The 18917-nt window shown below is 37.1% G+C and overlaps 1 protein-coding gene across 1 annotated transcript; it reads left to right on the forward strand.

Moving 5' to 3' along the window:
• The first annotated feature begins 1571 nt into the window (after nucleotides 1–1571).
• Nucleotides 1572–17928, forward strand: adrb3a (adrenoceptor beta 3a). Its single transcript, XM_007563677.2, has 3 exons — nucleotides 1572–3431; nucleotides 11564–11764; nucleotides 15491–17928. Exons 1-2 carry the CDS (start codon nucleotides 2164–2166, stop codon nucleotides 11745–11747), a joined length of 1452 nt encoding a protein of 483 aa, XP_007563739.1. The 5' UTR covers nucleotides 1572–2163; the 3' UTR covers nucleotides 11748–11764; nucleotides 15491–17928.
• The last annotated feature ends 989 nt before the right edge of the window (nucleotides 17929–18917 follow it).

Consider the following 18917-nt stretch of genomic DNA (forward strand, 5'->3'; position numbering starts at 1 on the left):
TAACAATTCTCACTGACTGTTTGTGTGTGATATATTGACACAAAAACATCTACAACGAACTAAAAGGAGGAAAGCAAATATTCATAAGTCCTGTAGATATAAAACTCAACGTGGGAGTAGGCACAGAGGAGCTGCAGCTGAAGACATAGAGGCATTCAAACCAAAGAAGGAACTGCTTAGTGACAAAACAGCTCAGCAGAAGAGCACAGTGTTGGTTATCTTAAGAGAATCGCATGTAAGGTATTTGCCTGATTGTTCTTCCTCGGCACACTGGATTGTGCAACAGAGAGATAGCAATCTATTATTTTCTTTACAGCTGTGAGTCAAACTGAGGGCACTTATTTCCCTTTCTTTGCGGTTTGGTAATAAATACCTTGTGGTCTGAAGTGCTGACCACAAGCTGCATCTGCAGAATTCATTTGGAGGTTTAGAGATAAACAATCAAAATAACAATTAAGCAATTCAACTTTTAGATTAATAAGTGCATAATGTTTTCTTGTGTAGTTGCCCTTACGTAATTTAGCAGTTTCGTAACATGAGCAACTTTTAACTGTGATTTTCTCTGAGTGTAAATCTTGTCCTCTTGGAGTCTAAGAACATGTATTTTTGTTTTTAGAGTGATTGCTGACGTTAATGTGAGAGAATGATTGTGTCTCTGCAACATACTGGCAGACTGACCAGGGTGTGCCCCTCTTTAACATGATGACAGCTGAGATACTGTGGCTATTTATAGAATTCCGATTATATAATTCTACTTAGCAAACTTGCATTATTTTTCACAGGGTAAATAAAACAGGGGAGTAATGGAAAATACATAACTCATGATTGATGGGCCACATAAGTTGTAATTACAAAAACACTTACTTAAATATTTATCCATCAGCTCGTTTTCTGTGACTGCTTACTTGTGTGTGAAGTTTGGGGAGTTCATCAGAACACATATAGGAAAGAGAAGCTGCTGGTTACAAATCAGAAAAAACGGATGAATCAGATTTGTGAAGGTCCATAACTCATTTCCTTACATCTTGACTGACTTCTGTTAATTTAGCCATTACATCACACACTAAATCAATGTGTTAGATGTGCTTTATTAAATGACATTCCCAAACGTGCCTCCATTTTACTCAAATCTTGTAAGTTAAATTATCAGAAGGGTATAACGCCATGACAGTCCCTTTTAGGTATTCCATTGAAATTGTTTAAATAGATAATAGTTTTATAAAATGTAAACTTTTCCCTTTGACGACGGTAGGAAAGAAAAATCTCTTCCACAGTATTCTGGCATTGAGCAAAAACAAATAATTTTAATAAAATTAAATTATTTAAAATAAGGTTTCTGCTGATTTAATGTCAAGAGAAAAATGCCTTGCTTCTTTAGGTAATTTATATCAATATATATATATGTAGATATTTGGTTTTAATTGTACATGAACCAAAGTTTCTCTGTGTGACTCTTCAATATGCACAGCTCTATCAGAGTGCTGATCCCTGAACCGCTTACACACACACACACATGCGCCCGCACTCACACACGCACGCGCACACACACACACACCCACAAACACACACACACACAGTTAGGCTCCTCCTCTCTGTCTACAGTCAGGGTGTGATTACCACCAATACAATCTTATGGAACCTGCACAGAGAGAGAGAGAGAGAGAGAGAGAGAAGAGTTTGAAGTCACTCTGGTTGTTCTTGAAAAGGCGTCAGTGTTTGCTTGATCTCCACACAGCTCAACTGTTGCATTGTGGTCATAACAAGATTCTTCAGAAAACTGCACTCGGTGGACAGATTTAAATGGTCAAAGCGAAACTTTTCGCACTCCAAAACTTTTTTTACTTGATACTATTAAATTTTTCCTGGACTCATGAACTTGATGGAACTTTTTTAGTTCTGTGGACAGTTTGGATTCATCGCTTGGGAGAATATGTTGCTTATTTTGGAAAGATGGAGAACCACCACTCCCATTTGAGGGCTGCCAGAGCAGAACTCCCAAGGTGCGACATGTGAGCATTCTGTGCAAGGAAGAGAAATAATTTGCAGGGGAAAAACTGCAAACACTGTGTTGAGCGGATTTATGTGTGTGATTTTTTGAGTCAAATCTGTCTTTTTGGTGATCTTTGGACGTCTTCAACTTGTGGTGAGTTGAGCCAATGAAAGATGAATTCCTCAAACGAAACATTTGAAACATACCTTAATCCACCGGGAGAGTGGTTCTCCGTCATGGCGGTCATCATCATCCTGGTCACTGTTGTTGGAAACCTGCTGGTCATCATCGCTGTGGCACGAACCCCACAATTACAGACTTCAACAAACATCTTAATCATGTCCTTGGCATGTGCAGACCTCATCATGGGGGTCCTCGTGGTCCCACTTGGGGCCATTTATGTCCAGACAGGTAACTGGCAGCTTGGCGATACATTCTGTAACCTCTGGACTTCAATCGACATTCTGTGTGTGACGGCAAGCATTGAAACGCTTTGTGTCATCGCTGTCGATCGGTATGTAGCCATTACAAGACCACTGCGATACACAGTTCTACTCTGTAAATTTCGTGCACGAGTGATAGTCTGTGTAGTCTGGGTTGTGTCTACTTTAATTTCGTTTGTACCAATTATGATGATAGATAAAAAATTGTGGCAAAAAGACAACAGCAGTTGTTATGAAGATTATAACTGCTGTGACTTTGTGGTTAACAAAGAATATGCTATTTCATCCTCGTTAGTCTCTTTTTATATCCCACTGGTAATAATGATAGCTGTGTACGCACAAGTCTTTGTTATTGCTGCACGACAGGTCAAGCTCATAAAGAAAGCTCGGCCACGTTTGCAGAACGAATGCCCTGCACAGACTCAAAGTGGCTCCAACTTGAACAATCTCCTGCCTCCAGCATGCATGGGCTCCAACAGCTTCAACAACGTGGTGAGGAGGAAGAGCACCAAGAGGAGACCGTCACGACTGCTGATTGGTGAACTCAGAGCCATCAAGACTTTGGGCATCATCATGGGGACCTTCACGATATGCTGGCTGCCGTTCTTTGTTGCCAACATTATCCAAGCTTTTAACGAAACACAATTGGACAATCGGCTGTTCTTGTCTTTGAACTGGCTGGGTTACATCAACTCTGGTCTCAATCCCATCATCTACTGCAGGAGTCCAGAGTTTCGAACTGCTTTCAAGAACCTAATCGGCTGCTCGTGGCTGTCCACGGTGTGGTTAAACTCTTTTTATAAGGAACTGCGGACTCGCTGCTCCTGTTTTCTGTGGCAAACTGAGTCGGGCAATGAGGAGTCTTTCCAAAAGTCTCCAGGCGGTAAGACTGGCGGCAGTGGCAGCCTGGGCAGCAGAAGTGACGAGATGTCTATCGGTCTTTCGCAGTCCAATGGCAGCACACAGTTCACCGACTGTTTTGAACCAGAATCCCAAATGTAAGTTTCTCTCTCTTTTTTTTTTCTGTTTACGACTTTGCCATTCTTTTATTCATTCCAGCCGTACAGGTACATCATGAAGCTCTAATAGTTTATTCAATGTCTGAAGATGCTAACACTACACTTTCCATTAGGCATAAACTGAGCTAGTTGGAAGAGACTGCAATCCGAAAAATTAATCTTGATCAGCTCTTATTAGTAATCAGCAAGCCAAACAATGAAAAATGTGATTTTTTTTATTAAATAAATGCATTAAAATTTTGATAACTGGCCATTTTCAGTCTGGAAGTGCATCAACCAACAGTATGCATCCTGACGCAAAATTACTTGCTGTCAGTACGCAATTAAGTGCAACTTTAAAACCACAGTCAATTATTGTCATTGTGGATGTAAACATGTCAAAACAACAACAAAAAAAACACAACATAAAAATATTTAAAAAGAGCTTATTTCCATAAACTTTTACATATAAGTGAGGATAATTTTGTAGTTACTTCACTCTATTTTGGATTCAAGTTAAATTTAAATGGGATCGACTGAAAGAGCAGTGAGGTTATTCAAAAAGCTTTGCAAATATCTTTATTGTAGACGCTGTTGTTTTGTTCCTCCATGTGTCCAACATGTGATACGTAAGAGGATCTCCAACATGTTGATGCAATGATGGGAAAATATACAGCTCAGAATCAATTTCACAGGGAATCAGTGTCATTTTCATGTTTTAGATAAATACACAGGCAGTAAAGGGCTGCATATAGCATATTTGATTTGGTTTCACACTGGAATGCTGAAGTTATTTTTACAATAAAAATCTACATAATGCTTTTACATCAGTTAGTGATCTGAAAATGTTGCACTTTTGAGGATTTAAAGTTTGAATAAACCTCTTTCTCCCCATTTTCTCACAAAAAAGTCAAGGTATAATTGATTTAGTTTGATCATCTTTAAACTTTTAACATGCATCTTATGTTTCTAGATTTTACAAAATACTTGTTTTTGCTCAGAAACTAATTTTGTGTTGAAATTCCCAAGTTTAAGAACATAAAACTTCCTTAAAGCAATAACGATACTTTTCTATATTTGAACACTCTTGAAATTTGCTTTATTTTGGCTGAAGAGTGAAATATACTGAGCAGCACGGTAAAATAAAATCTATTCTGAAGAAGATTGAAGTTCATATTTTGATTTCTAAATATTCCTCTCTGCATTAAATATTACACTTTCACATATAAAAGTAAACAAAAAAAATATAGGTGTTTTAGATAGAAAAACCCCGAAATAATAGGTGGGTTATTTTTAAATTAATTTACAGGTGCATGTGATTAATCTAAAAGTACACTTAGCATTACAGCAGATGGTTTAAAAGAACCCATAAAGAGTTTTTCCATTTAATCAGTTGCTGGAGGCTGATTGGTCCGATCACATGGTGCACAGGGGTTGACATCTAAATGTTGTGGGCTTCAGCCTGTCGGTGGGCCTCAGCGAGCCCTGCCCAACGCTCCCTGCAACAGATAAATCTTTTATCACTAATGCACAAGACTTCCCCCTCATAACAAGACAGCCTGTTTACAAGACTGACAGCCAATGAGATCATCCCTGTTGGGCTGAGGCAGCTGGGGCTGGGGAGCTCCGTATTTGATTCATAGCTGATCTAATACGCTGGCTGTCAGTAGACCGACTGTACACAGTGTAGCGGCAGTCATATGTCATAACAGTATTTGTAAATAGAATGAAAGTGAGATACAAGAACTACAAAAATAATTTGAAAAATAAATTATTTTCTAATTTATGTTCATCTTTAGATCAGAAAAACTACATTTTATCAGAATTTATAATATTTTTGTAAATAAAAAATTCTGATTAAGTTCTCTAGACCCAATCAGTTCTGAATCTCTTACTTAATTATTTTTTTTTATTTTATTTTATCCAACCACTGTCAACTCCCTCATGACAAGACCGCATGTTGGTAATACCTGGGCAGGGAATGCGCCATAAAATTATTATTAAATATTTACTCTACACACTACGTGTAATTTGTGACGACACCTCAGCCATAAATTAAAGACATCCATGGGCACACAATACAAAGGATATTTAGGGCCGTATAAAAGTCTTCCATAAAAGGAGCTCGGTGTGTTCTGCAGTAAATCAGCCCAAGGGAAGGCTCAGCCGACTCACCCTACGCTCCGAGCAGGATTACAAACGTAAGCGGGAGCAGTCGATCAAATATGAGGCTGACGAGTGAAAGACCTAAAGATGGGCTTTAATAAAGGAAATCATAATCTTTTCCAAATACACACTAATCTCCGAAAAAAGAGCGAGAGAAAAAAAAGATGCTTTGGAGAGCTAATACTACCATTTTTCAAAGGAGCAGTCCATTTCAGCACTTTCTACGTCAAAAATAAAAGCACAACTGGGCAGCTTAGTTCCTGTAAAACTGAGTAAAACTGACAACTTTGGTAACAATTAAAGCACGAGGCGGCGTAATGCAGGGCAGATTAATGACAGTGATACATCCTCAGAGATGAGAAGCCACCGGGCTGGAAAGGCCGCTCTGCGTGGAGACATTATCAATAGTTACTTTTTTTTTTTTCATAGAGTACATGCTGGCACATCAGCACTGCCCTCATCAACATTTAGAGCACACCTTTGGCTTGTGTCACGCACACATGTTACATGGCAAACACAATTCTCTGAAGGTTTTACTCCATGACTTCTAAAACTGTAGTCCCATCACCATGCTACAGTTTGTTGTTTTTTTTTCCTGCATAAAGACATTGCAGAAAGAAAAAAAAGCACTGCACTAAATGTTTAGTGAAAGATGTGGCGTCATTCTGTATGGTTCTTTGACACAAGTGTTGAGATTTAAAGTGTTATGTTGGAAAATACAAAAGACTTCCATTAAAGCCTAATTTTTCAGAAACTTCCAAATTTCTTGCCAACCCTGACTTCGAACTCTAACATGGCTGTTATGCATTTAAAAATAGATTATGTAATAAAATCTAGCTGAATCGTCCCCACTGTGTGACAAAATTCTCACTTTATCTCAGTCAACATCTGTGTAAGAATAAGAAGTGCAAAGCTAAATGAGGCTGAAATGAGCATGTTGAGGAGAGTTATGGTTATGCAAGCAGGGCCTGGCCTGGGTTAAATCAGGTAGTCCAAAAGTGCGGTTTTCTATTTGTGTGTATGGAAATTACAAACAAGTAGCCCTGTGGACTTCTAGAAATAATTTAAAAGAATGAGTTACAAAAACAAAAGTCCTTACGAGCACATATTGATGGTATGAGCAGAGTAAAGCAGATTACAAAGTTGTGGCATAAACGTTTCTTATGACATTTTTAATACTGCTAAAATAAATTAATTTATTGTTGGCAGTATTGATAAAAATAAAAATGTGGCTGTGTCTCCACAAGAGGTTGTGATGAAGCTGGACAACAGCAAGGCATGTGGGACAGACAGAATCTGCTGATCATTTAAAATATGCGAGCAGGAAACTGGAGCGTTACCTGACACATTATTGTCTGTCTTTTCAGTTCCAATTGATAAAGCTGGTGAAATGAAATAACTACAGTCACTTGTCCATGGTCAAGTTTTCCTCCAACCAGTTAATGTCTGGTTCAGTTCTGCCCCAGTTTGGGGCTTCTGCAAAATCTCTGTTCCTCGCTATTGTGGGTGTTAATATGGGTCGGCTCTCTGATTATGTTTGCAGCGACACTCAGCAATGGAGAACTTCAAGACTGTGTTTTAGATGGACTGAGATAAAATCAGACATTTAATTTTGTCTTAAATTCATTGCTGACCCAAAGATAATGAGAACAGTTCAAATTATTTTTATTTTCACACCGGTCGGCGCAAAACTAACTCTACACTGCACAGTTTCTGACTTTTTCATTGTATCCCAGTTCTTCAGAGAGACTTGCTTGGAGGGCTGCTAAATCACGACAATTCAGCTCTAAAAGTTGACCCATGAGTTCCTGGCGTTGCTCAAGATTAAACTCAAAAGTTCGCTCTTTCAGACTGTGCAGCTCTCTGATGGAAGCATGTCTTCTGCAGTGGTTGAATAGTTGTTTAGAGTTCGCAGTGACGTTAATCACTGGCCAATCAACAAATGTAGTCTGCTCTCAATCAGACATTAAATGAATATGTATATTTTTGCTTTAACAGAAACTTTAGAGCTGTACAACAGACACAACAATACCATTTTCACATGTTTAATTGATGCCGACAAGTTATTTCAAAAGTTGTATAAAGTCTGGTCAAAATTCTTACTTTTTGGTGTGTTTATCAGTCAATGTACATAAAATGGGGAAGCTCTGTATCAGTTCCTTTCGGTGTCTCAGATGGTGTAAGACAGGATAGCATCCAAGGTAAACCTGGACAATTTGTCAATGCTTTTAAATTACTGTGGAACGGGCTGTTAGTAACGGGATCATCAACCACTTAAGGTATGCTGATGATTTAGTAACTTTTTGTTCTTACTGTATATTGCTAGCCTACAAAGAGCTGCTGCATTTGTGTTTGGATAGGAAGGAAATTTTAACATAAAATATGATCCTAAGCGAAGCACCACCAAGGCTGTGCTGAGCAGAGTGGACTCCAACCTGATGTCCTGTGAATACCTGTGGCATTTATTGATGGTACATGGAGGCTGCTGAGGGCAGTGTGAGCCAAATGTTTGTAGACTCAGATGCCTACATGCCCTGTGTTACAGTGTAACCTCACGTACAGATGTGGGTGTAGGCTGTGCAGCAAACTGCATGATGGATACACTGACCAACCCTTTTACTTTTAATTTTGTACTTTGTGGACTCAGGGGTATTTGAGCCCCTGTAGAAATGTTTTTAAACTGTGTTGTTTTCCGTTTATATATGTCCAAAATAAAGTAAAATGAATGAATGAATAATGAAATGTTTGTTGCACATTTGACAGATACATGACAACCACTGTTAGCGAACACAATCCTTTTATTGTTTGAATGTATAAAGTTCAAGGAACTACATTGCTATTAGCGGGTAATGCTAACAGATCTTAGCTTGTTCCTGAACCTAACAGTTAGCGTACCAAAAGTCAACAAACCAGTTGACTTTTGTTGACTTGAGGTTGGAAAAGGCTTGTTTATTTGATGCAATTCCCAGATTAAAGTTCTGATTACAGGAGCAGATAGATGGCTAGTAGAACCAGATCTTGGTTTGCTATTATCAGCCTCAGTTTCAACATGGAGATCTGGAAATATTCCCTTCTCTGACTTTACTTTCAGTAGTTCAGGTAAAAGCAAAGACAACTCATGTTTTTGTGGCAGTCACCGCCTAACCCTACATCCTGGTTACTTTGCTTTGTTTACTTTCCAGAGTGCTGACTTCAATTTGTTTTAGCACCACTTAAAGAAAACAATTATCACAACTGTCTTCTGTAGCCTATCACAGTTTAAGAACCACATGGGTGTAGCATTTAAAAAGGGATTTTCAGAGTTTTGTATTTGCTTTGTCTGTCATGTTGAACTTGAAATCGTAGGCAATTCACATTTCAGAGGTTATTGCAAACCAGAGTTTCTGTGTATTTGTAAATAATCTTTTTTATAAGCAGATGATTTATGGATAACTGAGGGACCAAAACAATAATAATAATTATAATAATAAAATGGAAAGTAGACATTTTTAACCTACTAGGTTATGTAATTTAACTGGAGGATGAGAATAGAACAGGAATGAAGACTCATTTCCTGATGTCAAATAAATGTAGACAAGCCATGCTACAGCACAAAACTATTAAAGCCATTAGATTTACAGAAACATGCTGTGACTGCAACTCAGATTTTTATAAAGCTGAGGTTTTGAAAATGTAGTTAAGAAAACATTAATGAAGACTGCATCAGACACAAAAGACAGAACTGAAATATTTAGTAAAGTTATGCAAGCATAAAATTTTGAATCTCAGTGAGTTTTTTCTTGGTTCAATAAAGGCTAAAAATTAAACTATTAAAAAATGAAAACCACTGAGGGTTTTTCTGATCACCAGAAGATCATACTAAATCATTTTTGTCTTGAACTGCAAAACCTCTATGTCCAATCTACGTCATCACTAACAAGTGATAAATACTTAATATAACATTTATCCTATGCTGTTGTTGAAGGAGCATATTTCTAATTTTACATGAATGTTTTTGAAAACAGCAGAACATGAAAACATTTTCCTCAATGGAACATTTAATATTTATTTTTTAGAAAAAGGAAGAAGCAGGCTGTAGAAATTTTATGCAGAGGTTTCTTGAAATGATATGGGGAATCTGCCAACATTTCCCTTTTTATTATTTAAAAACGGCGCTGAGTTCTGCCCCTCTTTGGGAATTTAAGGTGGAACAGTGGAAAGTATATAAAATACCTGCACAGATCATCTTTGTGATTACACAAACAGATATAGTCCCATTAGCTTTATGAACCAAATAAATATCTTCAACTTCGTGAACCTATGACTTCCTTCTGTTTGAGTGTAGGGGCAATGTTAAAAACTTTGTTACATGCCATCAAGTATTTCAATAACTCTGCAATAATCTCTGCTCTTCTACTTTCCAGTTTTAAGAGGATCTGATTACAAAAACTAGTCATCTTAGTAAGACAGGAACCGGTTTACGAGTGACTCCTCTGTCTAAAATTGTAAAACCCAGAACAGCTATGTCAATAATTATGTCGGGTAACGTTCTTGTGTCTTGTGTAATAGATCTAAAAAAGTTAATTTGGTTCTTACTCAGGATTGATTTTGTATCCCAAAGCACAGATTTTACAACAATATTTAAAAATAAAAAGGTTGTCTTCTTTCTTTTTCCCTTCTTCACTGCACATGCAGGTTTATTCTGAAATCAGCATTCAGTCAGTCTATTGATCTCTTTCCCCCTTTAATTCTTCAACCATAAATTTATGTTTTACATTTAGACTTAAAGCAACGTCATCTTGTCTGTCTATTCAATAAAATGGTGGTTGGACTTTTAGGATTTAAAGGGAGGTTAGTCAGATGCAGACTAGAGAGCCTAAGGAAATATAAATAGCTTAAGCAGCTCTGCTCTAAACTTCAAATAAGTCTGATTGGTTAGTAGAATTAAAACGTTGCTAGGAGAATATTAATTTTAGTTGCAGGGCTAAAATATAATCAAAGTGCAAAGCATATAGATTTTCCTTTATTTAATTTTTTTATGCAGAGAGCTATAAATAAAGCCAAACATGTCAGAAGAACTAAGATGACATGAGAGAAAATACAGACTGATTACACCCGTCGGGTTCACGACTCTGATTCTGAAAATATCATGCAAGTTGACGGCTCATGAGAAGGAAGCTAGATATTTATAAATAACACAAGTCTGCACTGTAAATAACCACAGCACTGTGTTATTAAAACCAGTCGTGCCATAGAGTTGGCTAAATTGGTGGAAATAATTGGAAATGTATCTTATGGTTGCTGTTTAGAAAAAGCCTGAGGGAAAACCAGTGAAAAGTATTCAAAAGTTTTTCTACTTTGTTACACAATGTGTAGGGTAATTATTTTTCTTTCTTTTTCTTTTTTTAAACCGCTAAAGTGTGTCGTCTTCCATGTGATATGACCCATTGTTAAGAGGGGTTCTGCACGGAGCGCATATAATCAGGCATGCATTGAAGCAACTTTCCACTTTGAATGTGTTATAGTAGGGGCCTTGCAGACTCCTGAGTTATGAACTCTATAATTTTTGGATTTTCTCCTCAGCTTGCTAATTGTACTTCCTATCCGACTTCACACAGTACCTTGTCCGCTGTGCATTTAGTTAGCTTACAGTGAGATCAGACCAAAGAGAGCATGAAACGAGAAGCAGGATAAAGGAAAACATGGAGCTGTTGACCTGTGGGTAACACTGCCTTTGATGCCTTTATGATATCTGCACTAATCACACGACATCAGAAACTTCCAGCATCCAAGAGTTTGGCAAGTCTCCAGGAACACAAAGAAAACTTTTAGGTGTTTAGATGTGGTGCAAACTGTAAGGTGAAATGGCTTTGTTTACCATTACAACAGTAGCTAAAGTGAATGCTATGTACATACACGCACTTTCAGGAAAAATCATTTTGTTTCCGTTTGCAGCTCACAGTTGTTACATTAATTTCTGTGTCCAGCTCCAATACTGAAGACTTCGTTGGCGATTTATCCTGCAAGGAAGAGAAAGTCAGGACAAAAGTTGACCTTGATGCACCTGCACGAACGCCAAACGGACGAACACCCCACCAGTTTGAACCTGTCCAACCAGGTGGTTCTGCTGGGGCCGATGTGGAAGCTGCCAATGGTGATGGGCCAAACTGAGCAGAAACTGTTAACTGGTATTTATATTTCTGATTTCTTTTACCTCAGTGATGCTTTTTGAATTTGGTCTCGTTCATCCCTCAGCCTCATGTTGTGTCTTAAATTGATGCTACCTTGGTTAAAGACTTGTTCCATTGTCTTTTAGCAGGTCAGATACTCTATCCCCTTTAAGCTCACAGTTTCACGATAAACCCATAACCATAAACACCCAATTATATATCACTCTTTCTTTTCACATCATTCAAGTCCATCAACGGAGATCACACTGTAGGGGTTACAGAAGCCAATTGCTTCAAACTTGTGGCATTCACTCAACCAATGCAAAATGTCCTCTGCCTAATATTGAGCTTTGTGATGTGATCCCCATGCAGGCTGTTCAAATACAAGCTAATTTGTTGTTTACCATTCTGTATCGAAAGCTGGACATAGATAATCTCCTTTAGGACAATAGAAAAATGTTTTCTTAGTTTTCTCTTAGTTTAGACAGACAGTGGAAGATCTTTGTAGCATTAGTGTCACACTAATTCTGCTGTCCGACACATTCGCGCTTTTAGATAGATTTTTACCCAGAATGCAAATGGAAAAAACCGTGGGTGAAACGGTGACTGGGACTGACTAGTATATATTCCATGGAGGGAACGTTAGTTTCATATCTGCTCAAGAGACCCCTGGTGGTTGAAGAAAAATCCACATAAAAACCAGAAAATACATTATATGGAAAAAAAACACTGAATGCTCTCTGGTATGAGGAGGCGGGCCAGATCCGGCATTGTTCAGGGGGCCGGACCAAATGACGTGGTGGGCCGGATCCGGCCCGCGGGCCGTAGTTTGGGGACCCCTGGTATAGACGCTCACAACATCCTTTAATGTCTCATGGCAATAAGAGCCTAAACATTAGGCGCTTATTGCCTATAACCATATTATAAAGATGGTTTTATTTTATCAGTAAGTCCAGCAAAAGTCCATGAGACACAACAGAATCAGATGAGATGTAAAGTTCCATACACTTTGCATTTTATTACTTATTTATAATTTTTTTTTGTTTTTGAGAATTTTGGCTAAAAATTCCTGATTACTTGAAAATCTGAGAAACAATAGAAAATGTAATGATTCGACTATGTATCATATTTTATTATTTAGAGGTTTAATGACTATAACAATATTATGATAGTTTCCATTGTGACGTCTGTCTCTACATATTATGCAACTAATATATTGAATATATGAAGGATTCTCAAGTGTAGTTTATATTTTTCAAATCTTCTTTACTTCTTGGTTGTTTGTGGATTCTGAGTACAAATGCAAAATGCAACAGTCTATAAAGGTTATTTAAATTTGTAATTATATATGGATTTTAAATATTTCTAAAACAATAGTTTTCTGTCTACTTTTGAATCAATGACAAATTGTAGCCCACACACACACACACACACGCACACGCACACACACACAAAAACACATAACTAAAATATGGTTAAAAATTGATCTGAGTTACTTTATGATCTGGTCTTAAAAAGAAACAAAATTTCTTTCATAGATTGGAGGCAGGACAAAACTGCAGACAGGTCCTCGAGACGACCACTATTATTTTTAATGAAATGACTTGAAGATGCCACAAAAATCACAGGCTTAGGAGAACACACACAAAAGAACGAATCAAAAACGAGCCGCATTGTAAACTGTTTCTCTTATTCCTTTCCCAGACAGCAACATTTGCTCTTCCGTGAAGCTTACAATTTGAGTTAGTTTATTTCTTCCTGTAAGGGCACGCACTGTGGAGCCGATAGCATCACACTGCGTGTCTTGTTGGGAGGCAGGAGGGCAGCAAACACAGAAGAAAGAAGATGAGGGAACATTCTGTAATTAGCCAGAAAAATAAATAACAGGAAAGAGGTGCAATGCTACTTTTCATAAGAAAACCAGAAGTAGAATCAGATATTTTTTTTTCTGATAGGAGCTGAAATACTGTGCAGGGCGTGTCTTGAACAAACCAACACGGCAGAGTCACACTAGAGATAGGAATCTGACCAGCTTAAAAATACTTTATTCTGGACGCCCCCGAGTATAACTCTACAGAGCTGTAGCAAATATATAGAAAGTAGTGAGTAAAATAATACAATATGTGACAGATATACACAAAACCTAAGTACTATTGAGATACCAGTGGACATAGTTTGCTCTTTGGTCTAGAAAGAACCTGTTATTTATTGCTCAAAGTTTGGTCACAGTTCTTTATTATCTTACCTACATATCCGAGTATTTTTGGAACATTTCTTAGTCATGTGTGATAAAATCATGTTTTCTAAACTCTGTCCACAGACAGTCACACGTAAATATTTACAAAAGAACAGAAAACATCTGCTTTGGCCCAAACATGCCATTGAAGGCTTGGAAACAGAACTGGCTTTGCTATTTATTTCTCTGTTAGAAAATAAAACAGGCCACTTCTAAGAACCAAAGGCATTTAAATTACTTGGATAAAGACAATTTAGAGTTGATCACAAAAATGAAAAATAAATTTAAAAAAAAAGTGTAAACTCAAATTTTTGATTTTTACAACATGATGTTGAATCTCCTTTTTATCCGTCCTAGGAATTTTTTTTTATTTTAGTTTTTTTTTTTTAGTTTTTGAAAGAATTATACTTTGTACAAAGTAGTATTGATTTTTTTTTTCTTTTATGGGATTTTTGCAAATCTGTATTTCAGAGAAAAATGTGACATGTTCAGAATTATACAACTGGTTACCGACAACACGGCACGTCTGAAATGAAGAGAATCTGGAACAAAACGACTCGATGCTACTCAACAAACTTAGATACCAGTGCTTTTGGGAATCATCACCAAACAGTAGGAATGGAAAAATCCAGACTTTATTCTGCAGACCTAACAAACCAGTTCTGTGCCATTTGTTTAATTTAAAAGCCTTGAACAAATGGATGCTTGTGACAAAACACTAAAACTCTGGCAGCATTTGAGTAAATGTGTTTACTTCTGATGCATTTCTGACCAGTCTGGTGTCTCTCCCACACATTGGCATCAGCACTCTCTTTTCTCTTGAAAGCTGTTTATGAAATATTTCACAGTGAGCCTAACTGTCAGAGTTTTCTTGTAAATTTTTATCCTTGCTACGGTAATGCTGCTGAACAAAACATTGTTTTGAGAACACCATCTGTCATGCCACTCAAACGCTGTAAGCGCATCACTTTTCTTACACTCACAGCAACAAGTCATTTGGCCCTAATAAAGCCACTTTATGCTTCTGACACATGTTTGAGGGGAAGAAGAGAAGTTAAAACATGCAATTTCATTTGGCTCAGACACTGAGAAAAAGCATCTGAGCAACAAAGGGGCTGTTTTTGGTGGATGAAGGGACATCTACCCTCCTAAAATATCCACCAAGCTCCTCAATGTTTATTTCACTGAGAATATCTGGAAATGTACAAGCACACACTCCATAAAGTCCTCCATTCATTCAGTATATTCATGTCAGCATAAGCACACTCTGCTGTTCAAGCGACCAATTATTATTGGTGCGGTGCACTTTCCTATTAAGTTCATTATATTAGAAAGTTACAAATAAAACACTTGGACAATGGATTGGGTATTGTTTAGATTTGTGCTGTTAAGATCTCTGGGTTTTGTAGCATTAAAATACAAGGAATATTGAATTATATATATTCCTTTATTGCTGTCTTCATTGAAAATGTGTTACAGTAAATATTAACATGTGCATCTCTTTACAGCGGCACATTCACAATAAAAGGATGGCTGACCTGATAAATGTTGATCTACTGAAGCAAACTGTTACTGTGACTCCTCCTCCTGCGGCGTCTGAGACCAATCGGCCTTGAAGACAAGTCAAAGTACAACAACAGCTGAACGAAGCTTTCCCCCAACAAGACGGACGGATTGATGAAAAGCAGCAGCTTTGGCTCGGAAAGGACCGCTGCAACTTTTTTATTATTTTTTATATTTTTTTCTTAAGGCAGGACATCGACTGCTGTTGCGTGCTGCTCCACAGACATTTGTTGACACCAGATGTACTTTCTGCTGCCATCCACATGTTGACGTATTGTTTACAGAGAGTGTTCCTGAATAAGACAGATGCACATTCTAAAAGCGTTTCTAATCCTTCAAACACAGCTTACAATATGAGCCCTGTGGTCACAGAAATGTCAGCTTCAACTAATTATTTACAGTGCATTAAGTGGTAAGTTATGTATTTATGATACACCGAATGTGTAGCAAAATGACCGGTTCTTTCGAGGCTGGTGTCACTGTAGAGACACTTTCATCACACAAACCTTTCCATACCAACAAGCTGTGCAGTGAAATATTCAACTCTGTCCTGTTTTTGTTCTGAGCTTTGGCTCTTTATTCGCACAAATGTCCCTCGACTCCCTTTTTTTTTGTTATTGTTGTTGTTGTTTTTTTTTACTTTGTTATAACGTGAAAGTATCTGTTATAAAACCTTCAATATGATTCTGATTCGTACATGTTTTTGTGCAAGCAAGGTACAGTATTATAAACTGCAGGTAAATATGTATATCAAGTGAATTTACTATATGATGTGTTGCTTACAAGGTCTATGCCAATATAAGCTCAGTAATGCACTCCAAATAAAGAGAAAAATGGATTTGCAAAAGGGAACTTTGCTTGCACATTCTCAATTATTACACAGTTGTGCACAATAGCAGTTTGGGGTAATAATATAGTGGAAAAAGTTGAGTTTTTTTTTATGAGTTGGCAGGGATGTAGACTAGTAAAGGAAAACAGTTTTCAGAGAAACTATGAGGGAAAAGTTCTGATATAAGGTACAGTTCAAGTTCACAAAAATAGGAAAAATGTATTTTTTTGTGTAAACAATCACAAGGCCCGTCTTTATTAAGAGCCATTTCATTACAGACACCACCTCTGCTTGGTAGGGACACGGCTCAGTAAGAAGTATGTCCTGTTTTCAAGTGCATGCAAGCATATCTATAGCAACAGTCCTGAATTGTTCATTGAGACATAGCTACTTGTGCATATTCAGTTTTTTTTTTTTCCTTTCAGCCTTTTCAATATTTTAGTTTTGAGAAATGTTCTTTCTGAATGCAAAACATTTTCCTTTTTTTTTTCTTTTTTTTTTCTAAATTAGCTGCACAGGAGCTGAACTTCAACACCATGAGACATTAGATAAGGCTAATCTCCTGAATAAATCCCACTGCAGGGCTGCAGGACAATGGATCACATCTCAATTGAATTATGCAATAAACCCATGATAAACAACTTGGTAACATTAATTCATTTTAAACACAGTTGGGTTTCGATGTGCATTAATAACCTCTTAAAATAGCAATTTAAAGCAGTTGCAAAGAAGTCGTTTTGTACTGCAGTGAATATCACTGCAAAAATAATTACGACTAACTAAACTGTACAGACACTTATTAAAGTCAGCATTAGGTTTATGTTTGGTGGCTTAACTTGTTACTTTTTAATATTCTAAGTACGGATCTTTAAAGTTTTGATGATTTCTGCATTTCTTGTCACAATGTAAAATAAAACTAGGTCATCACGCGATTTTACTTCAAGAAAAAATAAGATGAGTTGAATCTTGGAATATAAAAGAAGGGTTTGTTAATTGTTTTTTATGGCCTTAATAAAATGGAATTAGTTCAGAACTATTTAAAACATTTCCCTTTGATGGACTGGCAAACTTATCAGATGGATAGATATTAATAATACATAATAATTAACCATAATTTCAAAACATATATAGAGATCTTAATTTTTATTTCACTGATTACGTTTCAGAGTTAAACAACCTGTACGCTGTTTGATCTCCATCTATAAGTCTAACTGTGTTAAACTTGCGAATTATGCTCAACATTTGCAGGCAGAAATTTTATCATTGTTAATTTATGTTATTATTATTATTATTATTATTATTATTATTATTATTATTGCAATCAATAGTTGAACAACTTTAAATATTGCATTCCTGTAGCACTTGGTACTAAACTGCCAAATTGTTCCACTATGATGCAAAACATCTTGTTTATTCAAGTCGCATTCATTATTATAATAAGGTTTTTAAAATGTCGAAAACAACACATTCGTTATTATGCTTTCGCTACACCAGAAAGGGAAAGGAAGAGAATGGCAACTCAGGACAAAATAAAGATGATTTTGTGTACGGTGACATGTTTTCATTCCTTCCTCTTCTCCCTGATCCCCGTTCAGATTTATCTCAGGAGGCCGTGAGGGGTCCCGACGTCCACACTGGGAACCGCTGTTCCACAACATTGAACACTGGAAAATTAATGTTGCTATGAGCTTCCACACCCGCAACAACTTTCCTCCCCACCACCACTCTGTGTTATTTCTGGTAATCATCCACCCAGCAAACCTACTACTGTCCTGTTGCCTTGTGTTGTGCAGCGAGGGTCATCTGCTGTTATGACAGGAATTCGGATAATTTGGGACCTCTAAAAAATAAACTAACTGCAGATTGCAAGACTTTGAGAAAACAAACTGTGCGCAGCCTTCAGCTGCACCAGCTGTTCTCTCTGACCGCAGAATTATCAGAAGCCGCACCGAGTCAGAAGTGGAAACAATGATCCCGTCTGAAGTTTAGCCTCGCTCCTATCAGCTGATTTCTGTTACGATGTTTTCCAATCAGATACAAATCAATTGTAGACATTTGCTTAGGGAAAAAAAATATATATAAAAATAAAAGACAGTGGTCTGATTAGTTGTAAATACAACATGTTTATGTTTTTGTGATTAAATTTACAAACAAAGCAGCAGTGTTTTGAATATGTGACAGATTTGTGTGCTTTGATATCACTACAAGACAGATGCATATATTGGCTACAACTTTATGTTACACAGTTCATGAGGGACATACAAATAAAAGAAAAAAATTCATCAATAATTTTAAATAAAATGTAAAATTAGTAATCCAGTACAGAACGTCTTGTGAAGCCCTGTTTCCCTCCTGATGACACACAGCTGTACATCGGTCAGGTTCAAACACTCACTAAATGTATTGAGCAGATTAATGTCTGGATGTGCCAAAATGTTCTCCAACTAAATGAAAACAAAACCAAAGTATTAGTCTTTGGACTAATATAGTTTAAAAATGATCCCCTACCTTCAATCTGTTGGTTTAAAATGCTCTGAAAATCT

This window comes from Poecilia formosa, unplaced genomic scaffold (genome assembly GCF_000485575.1).
Source record: "Poecilia formosa unplaced genomic scaffold, Poecilia_formosa-5.1.2 Scaffold5, whole genome shotgun sequence".
Lineage (NCBI taxonomy): Eukaryota > Metazoa > Chordata > Actinopteri > Cyprinodontiformes > Poeciliidae > Poecilia > Poecilia formosa.

Bases quoted from the DNA above. Each gene is read 5' to 3' on its own strand.
- adrb3a (XM_007563677.2), top strand. From the start codon at position 2,164: ATGAATTCCTCAAACGAAACATTTGAAACATACCTTAATCCACCGGGA. The intron at 3,432-11,563 runs GTAAGTTTCTCT...TTCTGTGTCCAG, and splicing joins TTTGAACCAGAATCCCAAAT to CTCCAATACTGAAGACTTCG.